The following is a 22347-nucleotide window of genomic DNA, read 5'->3' on the forward strand; positions in this document are numbered from 1 at the left end:
GAATACAAAGGAAAGGAAGGAAGAGGTTTAGAAGAGGAAGTGATAATTCTAAAAGAAAGCAAAGGATGTTTGTTTTTAATGATATCCTCAGTATCATGAAAACTTGGGGAGAAATAGACCAGGAAAATTACAGATACAAAGAAAAAATGTAAAAGAGCATTTTTCCCCCTGGATTTTGCAAGAGTATTGCAGCCAAAAGAAAGAGCTACAAGCACACTGAGTGTTAATACATGTGAGAGAAGACTGCCTCAGAATATAGGGACACAGAAATTATGAACAAGATCAGTCAGTTATACAAATAATCCAAAGGATTTTTTGTTACTATTATCGGCAATGAGATTTGGACACAAGTGGTTTAAGTGGTATATTGGGAAGGCACAATTAAACTATGATATTAACTAAGGAAGATAAAATGTTATCTGTCATATTGAACAATGTTTGAATAAAGGCTTTATTAACAGAAGATCAGCAAGTAATCCAAATAAATGGAGAATCAAACAGTTTCTCTCACCATTGCCTAGTGTAGATTCAATAAATGGCTTGCCAGTCTTCTTGGACACATAGCATATCCTTAAAAGGAGTATGTGGCACCTAATTTCCTGAGTCTTCTGTAATCCAGTATTCCAATTTAGCCTTTGATATATATTCTCCTTCAAGGAAAATGCACCCACTGACCCAAATAGATTTAGATCTATTAGGCAATTGAAAGTTGGCATTGTGGTTTATACATCAGTCTTTTGTGAGTTTATTCAGCAGGAGTCAATCCTCCTGCAATTAATCCCCTTTTAAAATGCCAACAAAATAAATTTTCTAGACTCACGAGAAGAGATCAGACCCAGGTTCCTAGAGATTGCTCTTTTACCCTACCCCACGTGGCAATGTCTCCCTGTACAGACCCAATAAGAGTAGTCATGGACCTCTCTATTTTAACATTCTCACACTACAACAATTAGACTCTCTTTCAAACACACACACAAAAAAAAACCTCACCAATTAGGGTTAATTAAAAGAGGTCACTCTGAATTACTCATACTATTTAAGACCTGTAGTTTTACTTTAATTACATAGGATAAGTAATTCCACTCTTAAATAGTTCACTTAGATTCTTGGAAATAGCTTTAATGAAAAGAAAATCTCCACTCGTAAATAGCATGTAATTGTTTATAAGTGAATAAGAGCTTCAAACATGTTTAGAAGTTTTTTTAAAAAACAGTGCTGTAGCCTAAAGCATTCTCCTTTCTTCTCTTGTACTCTGTTAATTTGCTTAATAAACTCTCTTGGTAGGCAGTTTGACGGTAAACTTCAAGCCCACTCCTTGGAATTTGCCCCTCAAGCCAGCCTCTCATGACATCTGAATAATGTGTGGTAAGTATACAATTTCTAATGTATGACTCAAGGCTTGATATAGAAAAAAGTCAATATAGCTTTCTAACATGAAGACAATTCAGTTTTAAATTGTGTGCTTGTGGATTTTGTTTATAAACTCACATTGTTGTTTTTTTTTTTACGTAAGAAAAAAGACACAGAAACACTAGTTCCCCACACAGAATTACAGAAGCTCAATGCCCTCTCTCTTGCATCATGAAAATACATTAAGGTACAACAGAACTTAAACAGGTATTAAATGTAATTTCAGCTAGCTCTCCAAAACACGCTCAATTTATAGTAACACAGGGCCTTGGAATGTCAGCCTGGTCTACTCAGCTCTTAATCAAACAAGCATTTTTCACTCACTCAGAAAGCAAGTCACACAGCCTCTCAGGTTATACAAGGAGAAAATCCTCTATGTAAAGCCAGCTGAGTCAACTCAGCTAATGTCTCTCACTGCTCCCCAAGCAGTCCTGGGGCCTACAGGCATCCACACAGCAGTCAGCCCCTAGAACACCTTCTCTGTTGACTCATTTGTGAGTCATCAAATTTTTAGCACAGACATCACGTTGCAACTCTGTTGTTGGGAGCCAGAGACATTCTGTAAGAAATGTCTGCATTTGCGGAGCTGATTCAGACCTGTGAGTGGCCACGGCAGCATAATGATATGCTGGCACATGTGTTTTGGTACACATTCTCCTGGGCTCTCACTACTGACTTTATGTAACCGCACGCAACACTGCCATTTAAAACTGCAACACTGCTTCTCTTGCCGAGGTTCCTTAACAAACTGCTGCTCTTAATCTAATTCCTAATAGAACCTTTTATTCTGTGTTTTCCTTATCATCTTGTCACTGATGAATATAGAGTAAAACAAGGGAATCCATGGGTCAGAATCTGGTACTCAGAAAAATTTGAGGGTCTATCAGAATCTGGCATACCCTCCCCACCCCACCAACTGCTATGGAACAGGATGTTCAATTATATTTCCAGGAAGTTCCCTGGTTCTTGGAACATTTCTGTTGATGTATATAAATGCACATAGACCGGTAGTTCTCAACAGGGAATGATATTTGCCCCTTCAGGGGACATCTGGCAATTTCTGGGCACACTGTCAGTTGCCACAATCAGGGGCCTGCCTGCTATTGACACCTGGTGAGCAGAGGCTATGGATGCTGCTATACATCCTCCAGGTAAAGGCCATCCCACCACAACAAAGAATTATCTGGCCCAATATGGCTAGAAACCCCAACATGTAAAACAGACATTCCAAGAAAAATCAGATCACATTCCACGTAAATATGGTAATGTTAAGATGGGTAGTGTTAATTCCAAAAAATGCCCCTTCAAAGAGCCATTTGAAATGATGCAGCCTTTCAAGGAGAAGAAACTAATGACTGTCAGGTTTCAGCTGGGCTTGACACAATTCCAATGTTTACAGGGTCCCTGTGGATGCTGCACGTTTGTAAGATTGGAAATAATAGACTCCTTTGTAGAATAAATACAGCAATTTGTGTCTTAATGGGAGCTCTGACACACACTGCCTCATTTCAGCGGCACCATGCATTAACCTTTGAAACTTCAAATATGGAAGGCAACATTTTGATAAAGCTTTCTAAATTACAGAAAAAAAATTAACTGGACATTAAATAGACAACATCAGGAAAATGAGGAAAGAAAAAAATTAGCATGGTCATAATAAAGTCAGCATTACTGGAACCCAGATCTGAGGTGAAACAGCATTCTGTTTTGGGAAACTGATTTCATATTTCACAGGCTGGAGATAATTCTAACAGCTCCTTTGTTTTCTTCTTTAGACAGAAAAATAATTATTGCTCTGTGACAAATGGTCTATTAGCTTTATGGCTCCATATTCCCAATTTCCTTTGCTCTCAAGCTAGGTATTCTAGAGAGGAAAAAAAATTAAATCAACTGTCTCCAGTTGGATGTCTCTCTGAGATGACAGATGAGACCCAGTCATAAACATCTACAACAAAACCAGACCCATCTGTGTTGTGTGCAACTAAAGTCCTGCCAGTAACAATGACTTAAAGGAAAAGCACTCTTTCTCACCTTTAAAGGTGAGTGAGGAAGTTATGTTTGGGAAGAAAAAGAAGAAAAACTATCAAGTCTAACTAAAAGCTTGATTAACACAAAGAGTGAACTTCACCATGGATGTATGATCATTTACATATTTTGTGCTGTTCCATAAAACCTCCATACTCTGTGTAGTCATCCCTCGGTATCTGCAGGGGACTGGTTCCAGGACCCCCTGCAAATACAGAAATCTGCTCAAGTTTTTTATATAAAATTGAATAGCATTTGCAAGTAACCTATACATATCCTCTATCCTCCTATATACTTGAAATATTATGTAGATTAGTCATAATATCGAATACAGTGTAAGTGCCAGGTAAATACCTGTTATCCTGTATTGTTTCTTAATTTGTGTTATCATATGTTGGTGTTTTTAGTATTTTTGCTCTGTGGATGATTGAATACCCAGATGCAAAATCCCTGGATATGGAGGAAGACTGTTTTCTCCTACTCTGCTCAGGCCAAAACCATTGGTAGTATCACTGAATATTATGTAACAGAAAGGACATGTACACAGAGCTTTAATTCAGTTGCACAATTTGAGACTTTGATACAATGCTCTTTTAATAGAAACAACTTAAAAATTCAAGAGTTTCCATCTGTCTGATCTTATTTTATCCTCATGGCATGCAGGTGAAGTACATAAGACAAACGTCTTCACCCCATTACACAGGGGAAGAAACTGAGTCTGAAGAAAGAGATCTCACTTGTCCAAGGCCACAAAAGTTAGTGGTGGTGCCAGAACAAGACTCTTGGCCCTACACCATGCTGAAGAAGTCACACAGAATATTAACCTTGTAAAAGAGAAAAGCAGCAGCCCCTGGCATCCAATAGGCAGCCTGGTCCTCTTAGCAAGGCCATGCCATTTTCTGTTGAACATGAACAATTTCACAGAGCATCAACATCAGACAAGGCCACTCTGTGACTGTGATGGGTCAAGACAAAACAAGACCATTCCCTAACTATACCAAAACACAGATAAAATATGAATATTGTCCGAGCCACAAAAATGACCAAATATACCTCTCCCCCAACTAATATGAGTGACGGTTGCTTCCTTAGAAGTCTGTCCTCCCTATAGATAAAATTTATTAAGATACCAATCACAGAATTCCTCTTCCTGACAGCACTCTCATCCACAGCAAAGCCTCACTTCCTTAAATCCTCCCCAAATTACCTTACACAAACACAAATCCTCTATTAAGTTCTAACACTTTCTGAGGTGCTCCACAGCTCTCCATGGTATGTGTGCTTTCTCACTGCATAGGTAATAAACTCAACTTGTTCAACTACCCACATGTTTCTGGTGATCTTTGGGTGGAGGCCATTGACAAGCTTATAGTAAGAACCAAAGAAGCCATGATTCACACTCTGCTTTTTAAACCTGTTTACTAACAGCATTTTCCTAAATCATAGGAAAGTAAGAACCCAACAATCCTGGGGCAGCCATGTGAAAACCAACCCACCCAGTACGCTAAAATTGAATTATAAATAGGAGAGCCAATTGATCAAATAAACCTACCTCTGTATTTAGAGACTTTTTGATATGTTAAAGGTTTCATTAGGCCAGTTGCCTGATACTTCACAGCTTTATTTCTATTGTAAGCCTGGCAGTCAGACAGGGAGTCAAACAGGATTGAATGAGGTGCAGAAATTCTGACTGGATTCACTTCCCCCACGTCAATATCCTCATAAAACCGTTGTACCAATGCAAAGATACTGGTCATGTTAATTAAACATTCCAATTCTTTTTATCAATGGGTAGAATTTTGAATGATGCACTAATAATACCTACCAATTTCAAAAGGAATTGTTAAACTCCTAAGAAAATTGAATTACAGACTGTATCTATATTACATCAAAATAGCTAAAGTACTTCTGAAACCTTTTTTAAAATCTAGCCCATCATCCAGAGATTTTGTGTGCATCACATCAAATTGTCCTGAATTTCTGAATTTCTGATTGAATAAAGAAGCCATGTTACCACCATCAAGCTTTCTTCTTTACAGATGGTTAAATAAACAGTGTAAATAATAATATTGTCATGAAAACTGGTTTTAAAATAAGATTGAGATGTTTTCAAGTAGGACACTTCTGAATATCAGAAAAATCAGTCAGCTAGATGCTTCAATTTCTCCAAAAATAAAATCCAAATTATTTTGAGTCCAAAGGGAATGTCCTATTCTCCTATTTTAACATCACACCATAATTCTATTTCTCTTTCTTAATTTCTATGCATTTCTGGAAACTAAACCTACACCTACCATATCTCCCAGATGCTAGCTCCCTTTAGCACTCAACTAAAAATGGCCTCCAACTTGCAGAAATCTTCCCAAGCACCCATCTTCTCATAATCTAAGCCATATCACCTTTCACCTATGACCCACAGACTGTACTCAGAAAATCTGAGTCCCTGGTCTTCAAATTTGCTATTAAAATTCCAATTATCTATATAAAATATAAACAATATGTTTGAGATTTATTGGAGAAAAATCAATTCTACTCACCACATTTTTTCCTTCATTTTGGGCATCTCGATAATCAGGATTAAGCTAGAAAAACAAAGCAAAATTAGTTTTTCATTGCTGTGAAAAGCACACTAACAAGACCAGTGATCTTCAATTCAGTTAATTATTCTATCCTCAACTAATTTTACTATAAGAAAAAGCAAAGAAAGCAACTAATAGTAAATATGACAATTTAAAATATTACCATCAAACCTTAGTTGCAGGAGACAAAAGCTAACATGCCAAGTTCATTGCCTTGGTTTATATCAGAAATGTTGACATCTTTAAAGAAAGAATTGACCATCTCACCTCCTCTGGAAAAACATTCAATAGAGTTCACCATTTACCCACCACAAAAACTGGCAATTACTAATAGCTCAGACACCAATTCAAAGAAAAAAAGGGAAATTGATAATTTAAGACCATGCTTTACATGTTATGCACACAAGGAAAAGAAAAGAGAGCAAAAAAGGAACTATGTATCAGATTTGTGAGCAAACACGTAAGGACTATTGAAACTAACAAACACTTGTCTTTGGGCTTGGATAGTGGCATTTGGGGGACAATCTAATGACAAAGATGAGTTCTGGATATATTTAGTATGGACCCTTGCACCATCCAGTTGGTTGAAATCCATAAATTTGGACTCTAACTTGCCCTCACAGTCTCAAAGCGAATCTTAGTTGTTCTGAAATAGTTGATCACTCGTAAAGCAATAGATTTATGAGGTATTTTTCTTGAAACATCAAGTTGTCCAATTGAATTTAATAATTTTAATGTGAATCAACTGGTGTATGCAATGCACAATCCCAGTAGTTAAAGTTACCATTTAAAATGTAAGGTCAGAAGTTTTCTCATAATGTTATTTACCTAGCAGCTCTGAGAAGTACCCCTCCTAATTTATCGTTAAACACCAAAGAGGGTCCTGGGAAAAAAAAAAAAAAAAAAGGAAAGCAGATGAAAGAAAAAAACTCCCAATCTCATTAAGATCTAAGGCTGAAAAAAACAACCAAAATTCCAAATCTTCAATGAATTGATGCTAATTATAAAGTAGATGGGACCAGGTGCAATAGCTCACGCCTGCAATCCTAGCACTTAGGGAGGCCGAGGCAGGTGGATTGCCTGAGCTCAGGAGTTTACCGGCAGCCTGGAAACAAGATCAAACCCTGTCTCTACTAAAAAAAATTACAAAAAATTAGCCAGGCATGGTGGCATGCACCTGTAGTCCCAGCTACTCAGGAGGCTGAGGCAAAAGAATTTGCTTGAACTCGGGAGGCAGAGGTTTCAGCGAGTCGAGATCACACCACTGCACTCCAGCCTGGGCAACAGAGCAAGACTCCATCTCAAAACAAAAAAAAAAAATTGATAGTTCTTGGGGAGAGGCAGGTAATGGCACAGTTTTTATCATGCGGCAACTTCAACATATCTTTTAGTGGTCATGTAAACAAAGATAAGATACTGACTCAGTTTGAACACTGCTGTAGAAACCCAGAGAATTTACCAAACAGAAACTGATACAAAAGGGTTTCTATATCACTGACAAGATGCTGTGAAATTATGCAGAAAACTGCTTCCCTAGTCTGCTACCTGTCTGTCTTTACGTGACCAAAGAGAAGCTCAGAAAACAAGTGGGCAGCAAGTGGAGAGAAAAGATGATGGCCAAGGCCTTTCTGAGAAGCATGGTGTGAAGAAAGAAGGAAAAGGAATGCTGTGTGCTGGAATGTTACTTCATGATGATACAGAAATAGCAAAGGGGAAGGACACAGAAGCAACTCCGCTGAGCCCATGTGCCTAGAGTCAACAGAGTCGATGTCTGCTCAATCTGGGAACTGCAAATGCACCCATCAGCCATTCCTGCAGCTGAAGATTTAGAAAGCAGACTGAATTGTCACACTAGAGAATTTAAAAATGGAACAAATGGATAATCCACTCAACTCTCTGGTTCCGCACAGAGCTCACTCATCTGAGGATAACAAGGAGAGAAGAAAGGAAGGAAACAAACAAATAGGACTGATGAAATACTAGATTAGAACAAGGGAAATTCCTTCTCAGAGTCTTCCTCAATATATCCTGTGGTATTATCCTACAGTATAATGCAAAATGAATTTTCAGGAAATGATTTGGCATTCTCAGGAAGGTACAAGTAAACATGATCTCTATGTAAAGGCAGCGAAATAACAAAACAGCTAAAACGATAATATATAAATAATATATTGCCAGGTGCAGTGGCTCATGCCTGTAATCCTGGCACTTTGGGAGGCCAAGATGGGTGGATCACCTAAGGTTGTGAGTTTGAGACCATCCTAGTCAACATGATAAAATGCCATCTCTACTAAAAATACAAAATTTAGCTGGGCATGGTGGCATGCAGCTGTAATTCCAGCTACTTGGGAGGTTGAGGCATGAGTATCACATGAACCTGGGAGGCAGAGGTTGCAGTGAGCCGAGACTGAGACACTGCACTCCACCCTGGATGACAAAGTGAGACTCTGTCTCAAAATAATTATAATAATGTATAAATAATATAAGAGAAGTTAAGGAAGATTTCAATATAAATGAAAACATAAATACAAAATTAAAGTCCACATTAGCAGTCATAGAAAGCATAGTTAGAAAATCAGCAATACAGAGGATGAGCAACTGAATGGCTATGCCTCCATACAGAAGGAAGGTATCCAGAAATGAAAATCAGAAAACAGAAAATGGTCACAGACAACCAGAGAAGGGACAACCAACTAATGGGCAACGAGAGCTCTCAAAAGGAAGAGAGAATAAGTGAAACACAAGCAATAATCAAAGATAATAGAAGACAAATCTTTCCTCAGCTGAAGAAAGAATTACATATGCAGAGTTTACCTTATCTCCAGAAATCAACCACAAAAGACTGACATTCATTTGAAGATGATAAGGGGGAAAGGCAGAGAAAATCATGGTAGGGATAAAACAGAGCCGGAAATTAGGCTAAGATTTTAAAAGCATGTCGTGTAAGAGACGAATGATAAACTAAATGTGGTATATCCAAACAATGAAGTACTACTGGGCAATGAACATGACAAGCTTCTCGTGCAAGCAACAAGAAGAACAAATCTCAAAAGCACTAAGTGGAGGAAAGGAAGCACAAAAAATAATGTACTGCATGATTCAATTTAAATAAAGTAAATGAATAAACAAAACTACACTATGGTGAAACAAATTAGAAAATAAGTAGGGGTGTGAGGAAGAGGAGTGAATGGAAAGCAGTACCCAGCCCAAGAATCTCATGACAGCAGTCTTTAAGTTGTCAGGACTGACACACAAGGAGGGTAAGAAGATACAGGTCACCTGTTAGTGCTGAACCAACCATTGAGGGAATTGAGGCTGGCCTTTGTCTACAGAGACCCAGACTTTCCCTCAGACTTTTTAGGTTCCCTTAAATTATAAGTAACAGAATTAGTTCCAAAAGGGGATTTAGTCCTCTTTTTAGAATCCAAGAGTGAAAGGTAGAGGGCAAAGAATGAGTTAACTGGCCTCCTTTCTACTGATTAAACAAACACATTTTCACTTGGTAGTAAAGAAAATTCTAGCATGGTGTCCAGAAGAAGTTTATTCATCTATTTTAGTCAAGTTCCACCACAGCTTTTTAAAACTTTTCTTTTCTTTCTGCTTGAAAAATTCTAACTTTTCTTTTAAATTTAAAAAAAATTAAAATTTTTGCTAAATTATATCCAAATGATATGCAACATATTCGACCAAGATATACCTTATGACCCAAGTTTTCACTCAATACACATTAGAATGGCTATTACAGACATTTTAAAGCAAATTCATGCTGGAAACCATGAAATATCCCTCACTAAAACATGCACAAGAACGGGAATTAACACACCTAAGTCAAACACAAAATAAATAAGTTATGCCCTCTGAAACTTAGGTCATATATTCTACCCCAAAGACAATGTCACCTTCTAAAATCAATCTTTATGTATTTCCCCCACTAGGATTACCCATCCTTGTCTGGCTGTCTGGGGAAGCGGATTCGAGTCTCTGATCTCTAAAGAAATACTAGCGTCTTTAGGAAAGGTGGCCTAATGCCCATGGAACTCAGTGTCCTCATCTGCAAAATGAGAACAAGACTATGACTAAACCATGACTCTATGTCAATAAATTTTATGTATTCATATCTTTGGCAGCAAAACTAAAGATGGTATCAATCAGTTAGATTTTGCCTCATCTTTGTCTCTCAGGTGGCAATGTGATTTTTAAAATGATTAACATAGAGAGATTACCTCAGTAAAATCAATAAAGTATAAATAATAAAAATAATGATGAAAAAGAAAAGGAAGAGGAGAGGGGAAAGGAGAAGAAGCCACCCAAATAAATCCAGGGCCATATAAATTTACCAACATTAACTAATAAAGGCCAAATTAATATATGCTTTAAATTATACTGCTGCTTTCTGCCTCTAGATATGATAATAGCAGTAATTATTAAAGTAAGAGACTAAAGATGAATAGAAAAAAATTATTTTTTAAAGAAGGAAGAAAAAGACATGGTCATATGGAGGTCTTTTAAGACTTGAATTCTTTATGTTAAAAAATAAATTATAAATCTGGCATTGAAGAGCTAATATGCTATTCAATCATTTATTCAATAAATATTAATAGAGCATCTATAATGGGCAAAGCATTGTGGCATATGGTATTTTAGCAAAGACAAAGAGAATATAGTCCCTGGCCATAAGACATTATAATCTAGGAGGGAAAATAAGACATAACTACAGTCAGCTGAAATACAAAATAAAATGTGACAAGGGACATAAGACAGGAATGAATAATTTATAAATAATATAGGTCAGAGGAAGGAGGGATCTGTGGTGGGCAAATTTATTCACAAATTATTCATGGAGAAGGTAGCATTTGAGATAAGCCTTGAAGGATGGGTAGAATTTTAACTGGCAGAGCAGGAACGAGGGAGTGAAGAAGGCAGCAAGGCTGGAGGAGCCACAGCCACATAGATGAGAAAAATGAGACTTCTTTAGAGAAGACCCATCAGTGTCACTTAGGGAATACTTTTTGATATGCTTTTAAAGGTTAATTCATTTAACCTTATGATTATACTAAAAGACAGGATTCTTAACCCTGTTTAAAGATGAGGCACTTGGAGCACATCAAGTGAAGTGCTTTCTGCAAAGTCATACCGCTGAGGAGTGGCAGGGTGAGCAGGCACAGGTCTGAGGGCTCCAAAGCCACATCTTTCCATTCCTGTAGCATGCTCCTTCCCTCCTGTCTCCATAAAGCAGAGTGGTGTGATGCAAGCTGGGAATGAGGATCAGCCCAGACCATCCTGGACTTTAAACCATAAGCTAGAGAGTTTGTACCATATTCAGAAGACGCAAGGTGACAGAAGATGAAAGAGGGAAAGTAACCAAGAGCAGTGGTCCAAGGAAGAGGTGGGTGGACACAAATGAAGATAATAATGCTGGAATAAAAAGGAGAAAGTGGATGTGAAAGATTTTGCAGAGACAGAATCAGTAGAATCTGAAAGTGTAAACTGAGAGAGAAAACTGTTTATCATGACTCTCACGTCTTTATGTACTAAGAAAAATCACTATTTCGCAGGGAAATAATTAAATTTTAGATAAATTAATTGATTTTGTATGGCAATGGCATATCTAAGATCAAACACATGGGCCACTGCAGCCATGGCAGTGAGTGACAGAGAGAGAATATAGAGACTCATTACTAATCTTTGAAGACAATCTTCAATTAAATGGACATAGAGGAATACAAAGAAGTCAGATGTGGTGCAAAATGGCAGAGAGAGAAATATCATAAATACGTAGGCAGTGAAAGTCATGATTGTATCACAATCAATTGAAAGACAACTGCACCCTTTCATCTAACACAATAGCAAGAAGCAGACCAGAAATTTTAAGTACATAATACATGTTTACTTTCTTTAAAAAAAAAAAAAAACTGTGCTTTTTTACGATGAAATGTGTTTTGATCGATGTTTATTATATATAACACTGAAATCATAAACTTATCATGTGTGTATTTTTAAATAATTATATTTATATATTATTCTTTCCAATGACTGTCATTTCAGGCCAATCTATTATTTTGATTGATAAGCCTAGAAAAGAAAGGATGGAATATAACCTTTACTGAGTGTTTATGTGTGCCAGGTACATTTTCTATATTTTGATACATGAAATGTTATACATATATATAGGGTCTGGTCTGTATGTTCGTCTACTGTATATTTATGTATACATATACATGTATACAAATCAGGCCCTTTTCACATACTATGGCTGATACATTTGATAGAGAACTAAACATACAGACATTTAAAACTACAGCCCCGATAGTCATACAATTCTATGCTAATGTACAATTTCTTGAGTACTGAGTTTTTAGCTAATTAATTAAATCCAAAAGCTATTGAATAGTCAGGAAATAAGTGTTTACTGCCATCTGGTGGAAGTTTTGCCTCTCTACAAACAAATAAGCTAGTTGTCTTTAAAAGCATTTGATTTCAATCTTGAACAAGTAACATTATTGTGCATTACTCGGTCTATATTGATTTGGAAAGGTCGTAAAAAGTTTTTGCTTTAGTAATATCCAAAGAAATAAAATGTAGAAAGCAGAATATCAGAAATTGTGAAGGTTGATTTATAGTTCTTCCCACAACTGTGGAAGAACCATTTACTGGACTTTATGAGGTCCCCATATTTTCCTATGCAAAATATGGTAAAATTACTTTCTTTCCCACAGACATAACTGTGAACTCACATGCACCATTACAATAATACAAGTAAACTATCTATGACAAAGTGTCGATGAGTATGTGGACAGCTGTGTCAAAAATATGAGTGTTTATTTACCTTCTCCTCATTCCACCTAACTACATAAATACGCCCCACAGAAACTGACATTGCAAGGGAAGATGCTTCTGTATTACCTCATGAAATCAAAAATCTTTATCTTGTTCACAATTAGATACTTTGTTCTACATTTTATCCATAGGTTTCTAGCACTGAGGTTTTTTGGTTTGGTTTTGGGTTTTTTGTAGTTCTTTCTTTTTGTGTTTTGTTGTTGTTGTTGAGACGGAGTCTCACTGTCACCCAGGCTGTAGTGCAGTGGTGCGATCTCAGCTCACTGCAAACTCCATCTCCTGGGTTCAAACAATTCTCCTGCCTAGGCCTCCTGAGGAGCTGAGACTACAGGCATGTGCCACCATGCCCAGTTAACTTTTGTATTTTTAATAGAGAACAAGATTTCACCATATTGGCCAGGCTGGTGTCAAACTCCTGACCTCAAGTAATGTGCCCACCTTGGCCTCCCAAAGTGCTGGGATTACAGGCTAGCATCGAGTGTTTCTTTCAAATTAATCTGAATCCCTAAACTATCCTGTTGGAGATCTTCACATGGAACAAGGGACCATTTCTAACCCTTGGTTTGCTTTACTACCTTGCAGAATAAAACTTAAACCATGTTAAATCTTGTATCATTATCCTAATTCCTAGGTGTTTTCTGCAATTCACCAAAAAAAAAAAAAAAAAAAAAAAAAAAAAAAAAAAAAGGATGCTATTCTTAAATAGCTTGCAACATGTGTGTTTTGTCTATATAATTCAACTACAGAATTTCCAGCCTATCAAATGGTCTAATTTCCTTCGGATAGTCTCCCCTTCACTTCTACATAAATAATTAGGCTTTTTACATTTTTCTGCATAACTAAGCCATCCAGTTAAGTGCTGGTTAAAATAGAGTATCACATTTGGGCACTGTATCTATAAGTAAATTTTAGATCTTTTCATCTAATTTGCTGTTAGATATAAGAAACTTACTGTGAGACTTAGCATGGTCATCTACAGATGTTAACAATTAAACATTACATAGAACCACTTATCTCAGATGTGCATGTATGGTGGAAGCCATGGCAAATGAGATCTCAATGTCCCAGAGACTGAGTTAGTCTAGACTGCAAACTCTTAGAGGACAAGAACCATGTATTAATCATCTCTGTTTTCTTCACAATGTCAAGGTAGTGCTTCTATCTAGAAGCCATTCAATAAATGTATAATTTCAGTATAATACAGATCAGGGTTTTCAACCCTTAGCATTACTGTTATCTTGAACCAGATAATTCTTAGTTGTGAGGGGCTGTCCAGCGTATAGTAGGATGTTTAGCTACAACCCTAGCCACTACGCATTAGATGCCAGCAACTCCCATTCCCCAACTGTGACAATAAAAATGTCTCTAGATATTGCCATCATTACCCTCAGTTGACAGCATTCATTCCTAATACTTTCATTATACTGGTTTTTTGCTTTTAACAAAATAAATCACCTCTGTGAGCCCAGATTTCTTTTTCTGTAAAGTAAAATTATTGGGCTTATAACAACAGTCATAGTCCCTATGATTCATTCATTCAATCATCTAACAGTTACTGAATGCAAAGTAAGTGTCAGGCACTTCTAGGCACAAGGCATCCAGCAATGAGCAAAACAGATACAGGCCTTTCCTTGCAGGGATCAAAATAGCTATTGAATAGGTATACGCAATACATACAACAGGTAACAAACAAATGCATACCTAACTGTGAACTGAGATAAGACCAAAGAAATGCTATAAGCATTGCCTCCCTAAGTGGGGAATTTCTGAAATATCTCAACAGGTTTATGGAGAATAACTGTGGCATTATCCAGAATCAAAGGCTTTTAAAATTCTCAATGAATTCTAACTGCACTATATTATTTAAAAGACCACAATTTAAGTTATTACACAACAGCCTGAGTTAAACTCAAATTTATAGACAATAAAAAACACTATTTCAAGTTATTCAAAAGAAATTTCATTTCTGCTTTAGAAAATTTTATCTAAAGAACTTAGAGGCCAGGCACGGTGGCTCAAGCCTGTAATCCCAGCACTTTGTAATCCCGAGGCGGGTGGATCACGAGGTCAAGAGATCAAGACCATCCTGGTCAACATGGTGAAACCTTGTCTCTACTAAAAATACAAAAATCAGCCGGGCATGGTGGTGTGCACCTGTAGTCCCAGCTACTCCGGAGGCTGAGGCAGGAGATTTGCTTGAACCCAGGAGGTGGAGGTTGCGGTGAGCCGAGATCATGCCACTGCACTCCAGCCTGGGTAATAAGAGCGAAACTCCGTCTCGAAAAAAAAAAAAAAAAAAGAACTTAAGAGAAATAAAAGCAGTATATGTTAAAATAGTCTAATAATCCAAGGCATGGCTAGTCTTTTCAGCTGTTCTCCTAGATAAACACTCAGCATACTTTGCCTAATTGAATAAGAGTAATGTCACCCAAAATGTCTGTAAGTCATGGAAGTGACTGGCTGGCTGTGTTATACTTGAACATAGGAACTGTACAACAGTTCGTGACATATTATTGGAAGGATTTTCAACGGCTCCATGAAGCAGTGTTTCCTATGTCAAAAGCACAGTAGTAATCTTTTCCAGATAAACATATTAAATAACTAAACTTTGCCCCTAAACACCTTCCCTCCTTAAGTTACCTAAGACATGCTAGTTCTTAATAATAATAATAATAAAACACTACTATGCATTTTCCCTCTGCTTCCTCTCTAAGAAAGTAAACAGACTTAATATTTATCACATACCTCTTATGTACAAGGTGCTGTACATTCCCTATCTTCTTTAATTCCAGAATAATCCCATATAATATACATTATTACTTTTTTACACACATAGAAACTCAGGTCCAGAGGGATTAAATACTTGCTTAAAGTCAGACAGATTGTAAACAGTATGCATGGGATTTTTTTCCTACTATGCTAGGCTCTGTCACACTGGCCAATATAAACACCATAAACTCAAAGGCAATTCAAGAATTACATAATCCAATTTACCAGGAATGCCTACAGCACATGAAAGTAATATTTTAAATTATAAATACATCTGTTAAAGTTGGAAAGGCCATGGGAAAAGAAGTTAATACTCTGCAATATCTAGCTGCTCTGCTGGGTACTTCCCTTTAATGCAAAAACAGCAGCATCCTCAACCACCTCATTTTTAAAATATATTTTATAACAAACATTTAATGGGATTCTTAACTTCCCCTGGACTATTACTCTGCTTCCCCCTTTCACGGTCATACTGTGCAAACTCAGTCCGCACCCACTTCTGCTTCATGGCTTCCTGGTCATCCCTCCACTCCCGCATTCTGGTTTCCACTAAAAATCCTCCTCATAAAGTAACAAATGATTGCATTCTTGCCAGATGGTGTAAACAGATTTGTTTCTGGCCTTTTCAGTAGCACTCCCTCCTTTGTGAAACTCACCCACCCCTCCCTCGCTTGGCATCTGTGATTCAGCTCCTTCGATTTTCCAGGTGCTTCTGGCTTCTCAGGCTCCCAGTCTTTTCCCCATCCTTAAAAGATAATTTCCTCATACACCCTCCCACTCTCTTTCGACTCCCTCATGATTTTATCTGTGCTCTGGAAACCCAAATCTACTTCTTTAACATTCGTCAATCCCCAAACTCCCAGATGTTTTGGAATCTTCCCTATTAGACAACTTCACCTGGACATTTGACAAGCAGAATCAAATTTGGATGAATTATTTCCCTAATCAGTTTGGCACATCTTCTCATTTTCCCTAATTTGGTGAATGACATCACTTGTTCTCCAAAGCCAGACTCCTATTCCTCAACCCGTAACACCTGACAGCTTAACACAGCATCAATTCTGTCTCCCAAGAATGCCTTCAACCCTTCCCTTCCTCACCATTACCAATGCCTCTTCCTTGGTTCAAGTTCTCAAAATTACTAAAGCAAAAACTGTTGATGACCTTTCCAAAGCTGTATCGAAAATAATTTTCCTTGTTAAAGATTGTAATAGAGCCCCTTTAAAGACAACTACCTTATTTGTTTGTAGACAGGCAAAACTTCCACCAGGTGGCAAAGAAAGAAAATGTAGAAAGCAGCAGATCATTCAGACTTAAGGTCTCACTGCCTCTGGATTTAATTTCTTCTAGTCACTTCACAAAGGCTCCACAGCATGTTGCCCACTACAACTGTGTCTTTGGAAATGTGCATTATTCCATACAGCGTGGCTACTGAGCAACTTGAAATGTGGCTATTGGAAATGAGAAACTGAATTTTTCATTTTATTTAATTTTGATAATATTAACTGCCAACATGTGGCTAGAAACTACTATATTAGACCCAACTCTGGAGTGGTCTTCATTAATCACAAATTTATTTATTATGCTCCTTTTTAAAGATAAAGCCCATTCTCCTTAATATATATTTCTGAACTGATCAGCTATGCTACATTTCTGGCCCCATCGCCTCCCCTCTCACCTTCTAGCATTACTTCCAAATTCACAAGTCCCACATATGAAACTACTTTGTATGGCACTACACATCTCATTTCTTGTGTACAAGCTGCCCTCACTGCCTGAACGCCCTTTCTTCCTCTTCCCCATTTGTCTTATTCATCAAGCAGCAATACCTCAGACCTCCTGACCATTCCTTGCACATCCCTGATACCCCCTGACAAAGATGTGGGCCACTATTCATACTGCTATCATAAACTTACCACACTGTACTGGGATTTTTTAAATGACATCACCGATCTCTACCAAGCCTGCTAGTAGCTGATCAGTCCCAGCCTCTAGGTAGCTACCAAGATAAACTTCCTTAAACTTCATTCCTATTACAAACTAGATCAAATCCAAACCCCTCATTCAAAATCTTAAAGAAAAGAGATCTGTCACTCAATCATTCCTTTGGCAATCCCTTCCTTGGGCTGGACCTCAGTTTTAATATTGTCTATGTATGATTTGGACATTCCACTTCTCGGATGCACCTTCTTAGCAACTTACACAGGATTACCCTTTTATTTCTCTAACAGTCCATGTCTATTATTTTCTTTGGGAACAAGTTTGCCGCAAGCAAGAATCCTCAACTAGCATGACTCCAGATCCTCTCATTGGAATATGACCCAATTCTACCTGTACATATAATTAGCTCTCCCTGATTGTGCCGTGCTGTCTTCCAAACGAGAGGGTCCATTCTTTGAGGGCAAAGACTGAGTCAGCTTCCTTTGCTGTACCTGCAGCACTCTACCATGCTGTGCGTTTACAAGCCACTGAAGAAACATATTGAAAGTTACATGAAATCTTAAAGACTATGTTTGCAAATTTATGAATTCCAAAAATAGTAATTCCTAACTCTTACATTTCCCACATCCCAACATGTGTCTTATTTTTTTAATAATATCTAGATATTAAAGTGAAAACTGAAAAATTAAAATAAATATATGCCATGGAGCCTTTACCCCCTAAGAAGAAGGGTACAATGTAATAAAACAAATAATTCTAGGAGGTTGCCACTCAAAATATTGAGAACCCCCATCCTACTTGAAGGACATGACTAATGCTTCGAAATTTAAAAACTGGGCTTTTTTTTTTTTTTTTTTTTTTTTTTGAGACACAGTCTTGCTTTGTTGCCCAGGCTAGAGTGCAATGACACAATCTCAGCTCACTGCAACCTCCACCTCTACTTCCTGGGTTCAAGCATTTCTCCCATCTCAGCTTCCCTAGCAGCTGGGATTATAAGCACCTGCCATCATGCCTGGCTAATTTTTTTTATTTTTGTAGAGAAGGGGTTTCACCATGTTGGCCAGACCAGTCTTGAACTCCTGAGCTAAGGTGATCCACCTGCCTCGGCCTCCCAAAGTGCTGGGATTATGAACTACTATACCCTACCAACCTAGGTATTTTTTTCACAAAAGATTAGTAACCAGAATGTATAAGGAGATAAAGGAACTCAATAGACCCCCAAAAATCTAATAATCTGATTTTTAAATGGGCAAAAGATCTGAATAAAAATTTCTCAAAAGAAGACATACAAATGACAAACAGGCACATTAAAAAAAAAAAATCCTTAACATCATTAATCGTCAGAGAAATGCCAATCAAAACTACAGTAAGATATCATCCCACCCCAGTTAAAATGGCTTTTATCCAAAAGAAAGGCAATAACAGATGCTGATGAAGATGCGGAGAAAGGGAAACCCTCACATAGTTGATTGGAATGTAAATTAGTGCAGCCACTATAGAGAACAGTATGGCAGTTCCTAAAAAACTAAAAATAGAGTTACCATATGATCTGACAATCCTACTGCTAGGTATATATCCAAAAGAAAAGAAATCATTTTATGGAAGAGATACCTGCACTCCCATGTTTATTACAGCACTGCCCACAATAGCCAAGATTTGGAATCAACAGATTAATGAATAAAGAAAATGTAGTACATGTACACAGTGGAGTATTATTCAGCCATAAAAAAGAATGAGATCCTGTCATTTGCAACAATATGGATAAAACTGGAGGACATTATGTTAAGGGAAATAAGCCGGGCACAGAATGACAAATTTCACATGTTCTCACTCATATGTTGGAGCTAAAAATTAAAACAATTGAACTTATGAAGACAGGGAATAGAAGGATGGTTACCACAGGCTAGGAAGGGTAGCAGGGAGGATAGAGAAGGTAGGGATGATTAATGGGTATAAAAACATAGTTAGATAGAAGGAGTAAGATCCAGAATTTGATAGCCCAACAGGGTAACTACACAGTTAACAATAATTTATTGTATATTTTAAAATAACAAAAAGTAAAATTGGAATGTTTCTAACACAAAGAAATGACAAATACTTGGGATGACAGATATCCCAATTGCCCTATGTGATTATTACACATTGCATGCCTGTAACAAGACACCACATGTGCCTCATGGTGCACCCATAAAAATTAAAAATTTTTAAAAAGAAATAAAGACCTGGGCATTTTTAGAAATCAAAATGATAAAAGTGTATTCACTGCTTCTCAACTGCTATCAGAGGCAAGGTACCAGCTGTTCCTGGACTGGGACTCACTGTGATTTGGACACACTTCCAGACACTTTCACACCAGTAAAGACAAGCATCCTGAGACATGAGCACACCCAGATTTTGTCCCAACTGACATAGAAGATACAAAACCCCAATGTATGGATGCCAGAATTTTGAGGTTATGATTGCTATTTTGATATTAGAACACTACACAAAGCACCCATTCTGTTACACTAGTCAGTAGAAAATAAATTCCTAGCTTTCAATTTTCAGATATGTATTTAATACTTAATTCTCCTCCTCCTACCAGACCATAAAAAAGATGTTATCTAAAGGTCAAAGAAAAGGTCCTCTAAATACACCAGACTCTTTAATGGAGGGGATGGCACCTGGCATTTAAAGCTACATTCTCTAGAGACAGGATGAAAGACAATCATTCAAATCTTTTTCAAGGAATGAAGTGCTTTCTACTTTTCCATTTTTAATTAAATCATTTATATATTGAAATCTTGGATCTTCAGTAAGATTGATGAACAATTTAGTTCTTAAAATATAATTATTTGAATGCATCAAATGATACGTTTTAATTACAGAAATAAACAAGGAAAACTAGTAATATACACGTACATCATGTCAGTTTTCTACAGCACATCAGCAGACTTGCTTGAAAAGTGAATTGGGAAAAAGAGCCACTAACATAAGATCCCAGAGGATTTTAATCCTAATTTCTTGTCTTTTATAGGATGTCTACCTAGGCTTTTCTAATTTTTATTTTAAACAAGATTCGCTACTTTCCTAATGATTTTTGTTTCAATGAGTTGTTTTTCAAAAGGCTTACTTTAAAACATTTATGTTATAAACAGACTGTAAATTGCAAAGCTGTATTTCATTTAATTGAGTACTAAATAATGTGTTAAACACCTTAAAAAGTAAAAATAATCCCTGTTTATCATATAAAATTAGTCTGGGCACATAATAATCATTATGTGTGTTTATATAGAAATATGTATTACATATAATATGTATTATGTGTATATTACTAGTTTTCCTTGTTAATTTCTATAATTAGAAATTTCTATAATTATGGCTTATTCTTATAATCCCAGGACTTCAGGAGGCTGAGGCAGGCGCTTGAGTCCAAGAGTCTGAGACTAGCCTGGCCAACCTGGTAAAACCCTTCTCTACTAAAAATATAAAACATAGCTGGGCATGGTGGCATGAACGTGTAGTCCCCGCTACTCAGAAGCCTGAGACAAGAGGATTGCTTGAACCTGGGAGGCACAGGTTGAGTGTACCACAGCACTCCAGCCTGGACAACAGAGCAAGATTGCCTCAAAAAAAAAAAAAAAGTTATGCCAGCATCACTTACCCTGTGCTTACCATCAGCCACAACTTCTCCAAGCACTTTGCCTCATATAATTCTAATAAGTTAAGAGAATTAGAAATATATTTGACTATCCCCATTTTCCAGAAGAAGAAATCAGAATGTAGTGTGATTAATTTGTCTAATATGTCTCCAAATGCCTCTCACATAGAAATCCTGAAATCTCCTTCTTCCCATCCTCTATTCATTCAAAAAGTAGTCATCAATTGCTTTATAAATGCCCAGCACAGTTTCATGAATGAAAATTTTCATATATGTGGAAAAGAATAGCTTCAAAATTATTTTTTTTAATTTTATTTTTTGAGACAGAGTCTCACTCTGTTGCCCAGGCTGGAGTGCAGTGGCGTGATCTTGGTCCACTGCAACCTCCACCTCCAGGGTTCAAGTAATTCTCCTGCCTCAGTCTCCCAAGTAGTTGGACTACAGGTGTGTGCCACTCTGCCCAGCTAATTTTGTGTGTATGCACATTTCAGTAGATACGGGGTTTCACCATGTTGCCCAGGCTGGTCGCGAACTCCTAAGCCCAGACAATCTGACTGCCTCAGCTTCCTAAAGTGCTGGGATTACAGGCATCAGCCACCGTGCCTGGCCCCAAATTATTTTTAAATTAGATAACCAAACTTTAATTAAATCATTTATAAAACTTCCATGATGTTATTTCTACCTGTACTTCACATCTTCTGATATCCTTCATATCTGTCTGTCAACATACTTTTAGTGGATAGAGAAAAGGCTTTTCTATGTTTTTACCACTTTTATTGACAGCTTTAGGAAGAAAACCTTTTCCTTCCCAGTGATTTGAACAATAAAAGCCACCCACAGTGAAAGAGACCACTGCAGATAAACCCAGAGCTATCTAGGCTATCTGACATGAGCAATGAACTGATCATACCTATGATGCAGACATTCTGAAAGGCTGAAGCTAAATAGAAAATTTTAGGCTACATCACATACATATGCAAATCAGATGTCCCATTCTGTTGACCTTACAGTAAACCAACTGCAGAGTTTTGTTGTTATTCTTGTTGTTGTCTTAATTTTTAATACTTTGACTAACATTTACATTTTAAAAATAATTTATGTGCCAATCCAGAATACTAGAAGCAATAATCAAATTTGTATAATGAT

The 22347-nt window shown here is 37.1% G+C and overlaps 1 protein-coding gene across 4 annotated transcripts in view; it reads right to left on the reverse strand.

The window, feature by feature from the left end:
• ITPR2 (inositol 1,4,5-trisphosphate receptor type 2) overlaps positions 1–22347 on the reverse strand; it is a 497691-nt gene that overhangs the window by 352283 nt on the left and 123061 nt on the right. For all 4 annotated transcript variants that reach the window (XM_003926591.4, XM_074402941.1, XM_074402942.1 and 1 more), the window contains one exon: positions 5973–6017. In XM_003926591.4, coding sequence (XP_003926640.3) covers positions 5973–6017 — 45 coding nt within the window. The remainder of the gene's footprint in view (positions 1–5972; positions 6018–22347) is intronic.

This window comes from Saimiri boliviensis, chromosome 7 (genome assembly GCF_048565385.1).
Source record: "Saimiri boliviensis isolate mSaiBol1 chromosome 7, mSaiBol1.pri, whole genome shotgun sequence".
NCBI classification, from domain to species: Eukaryota; Metazoa; Chordata; class Mammalia; order Primates; family Cebidae; genus Saimiri; species Saimiri boliviensis.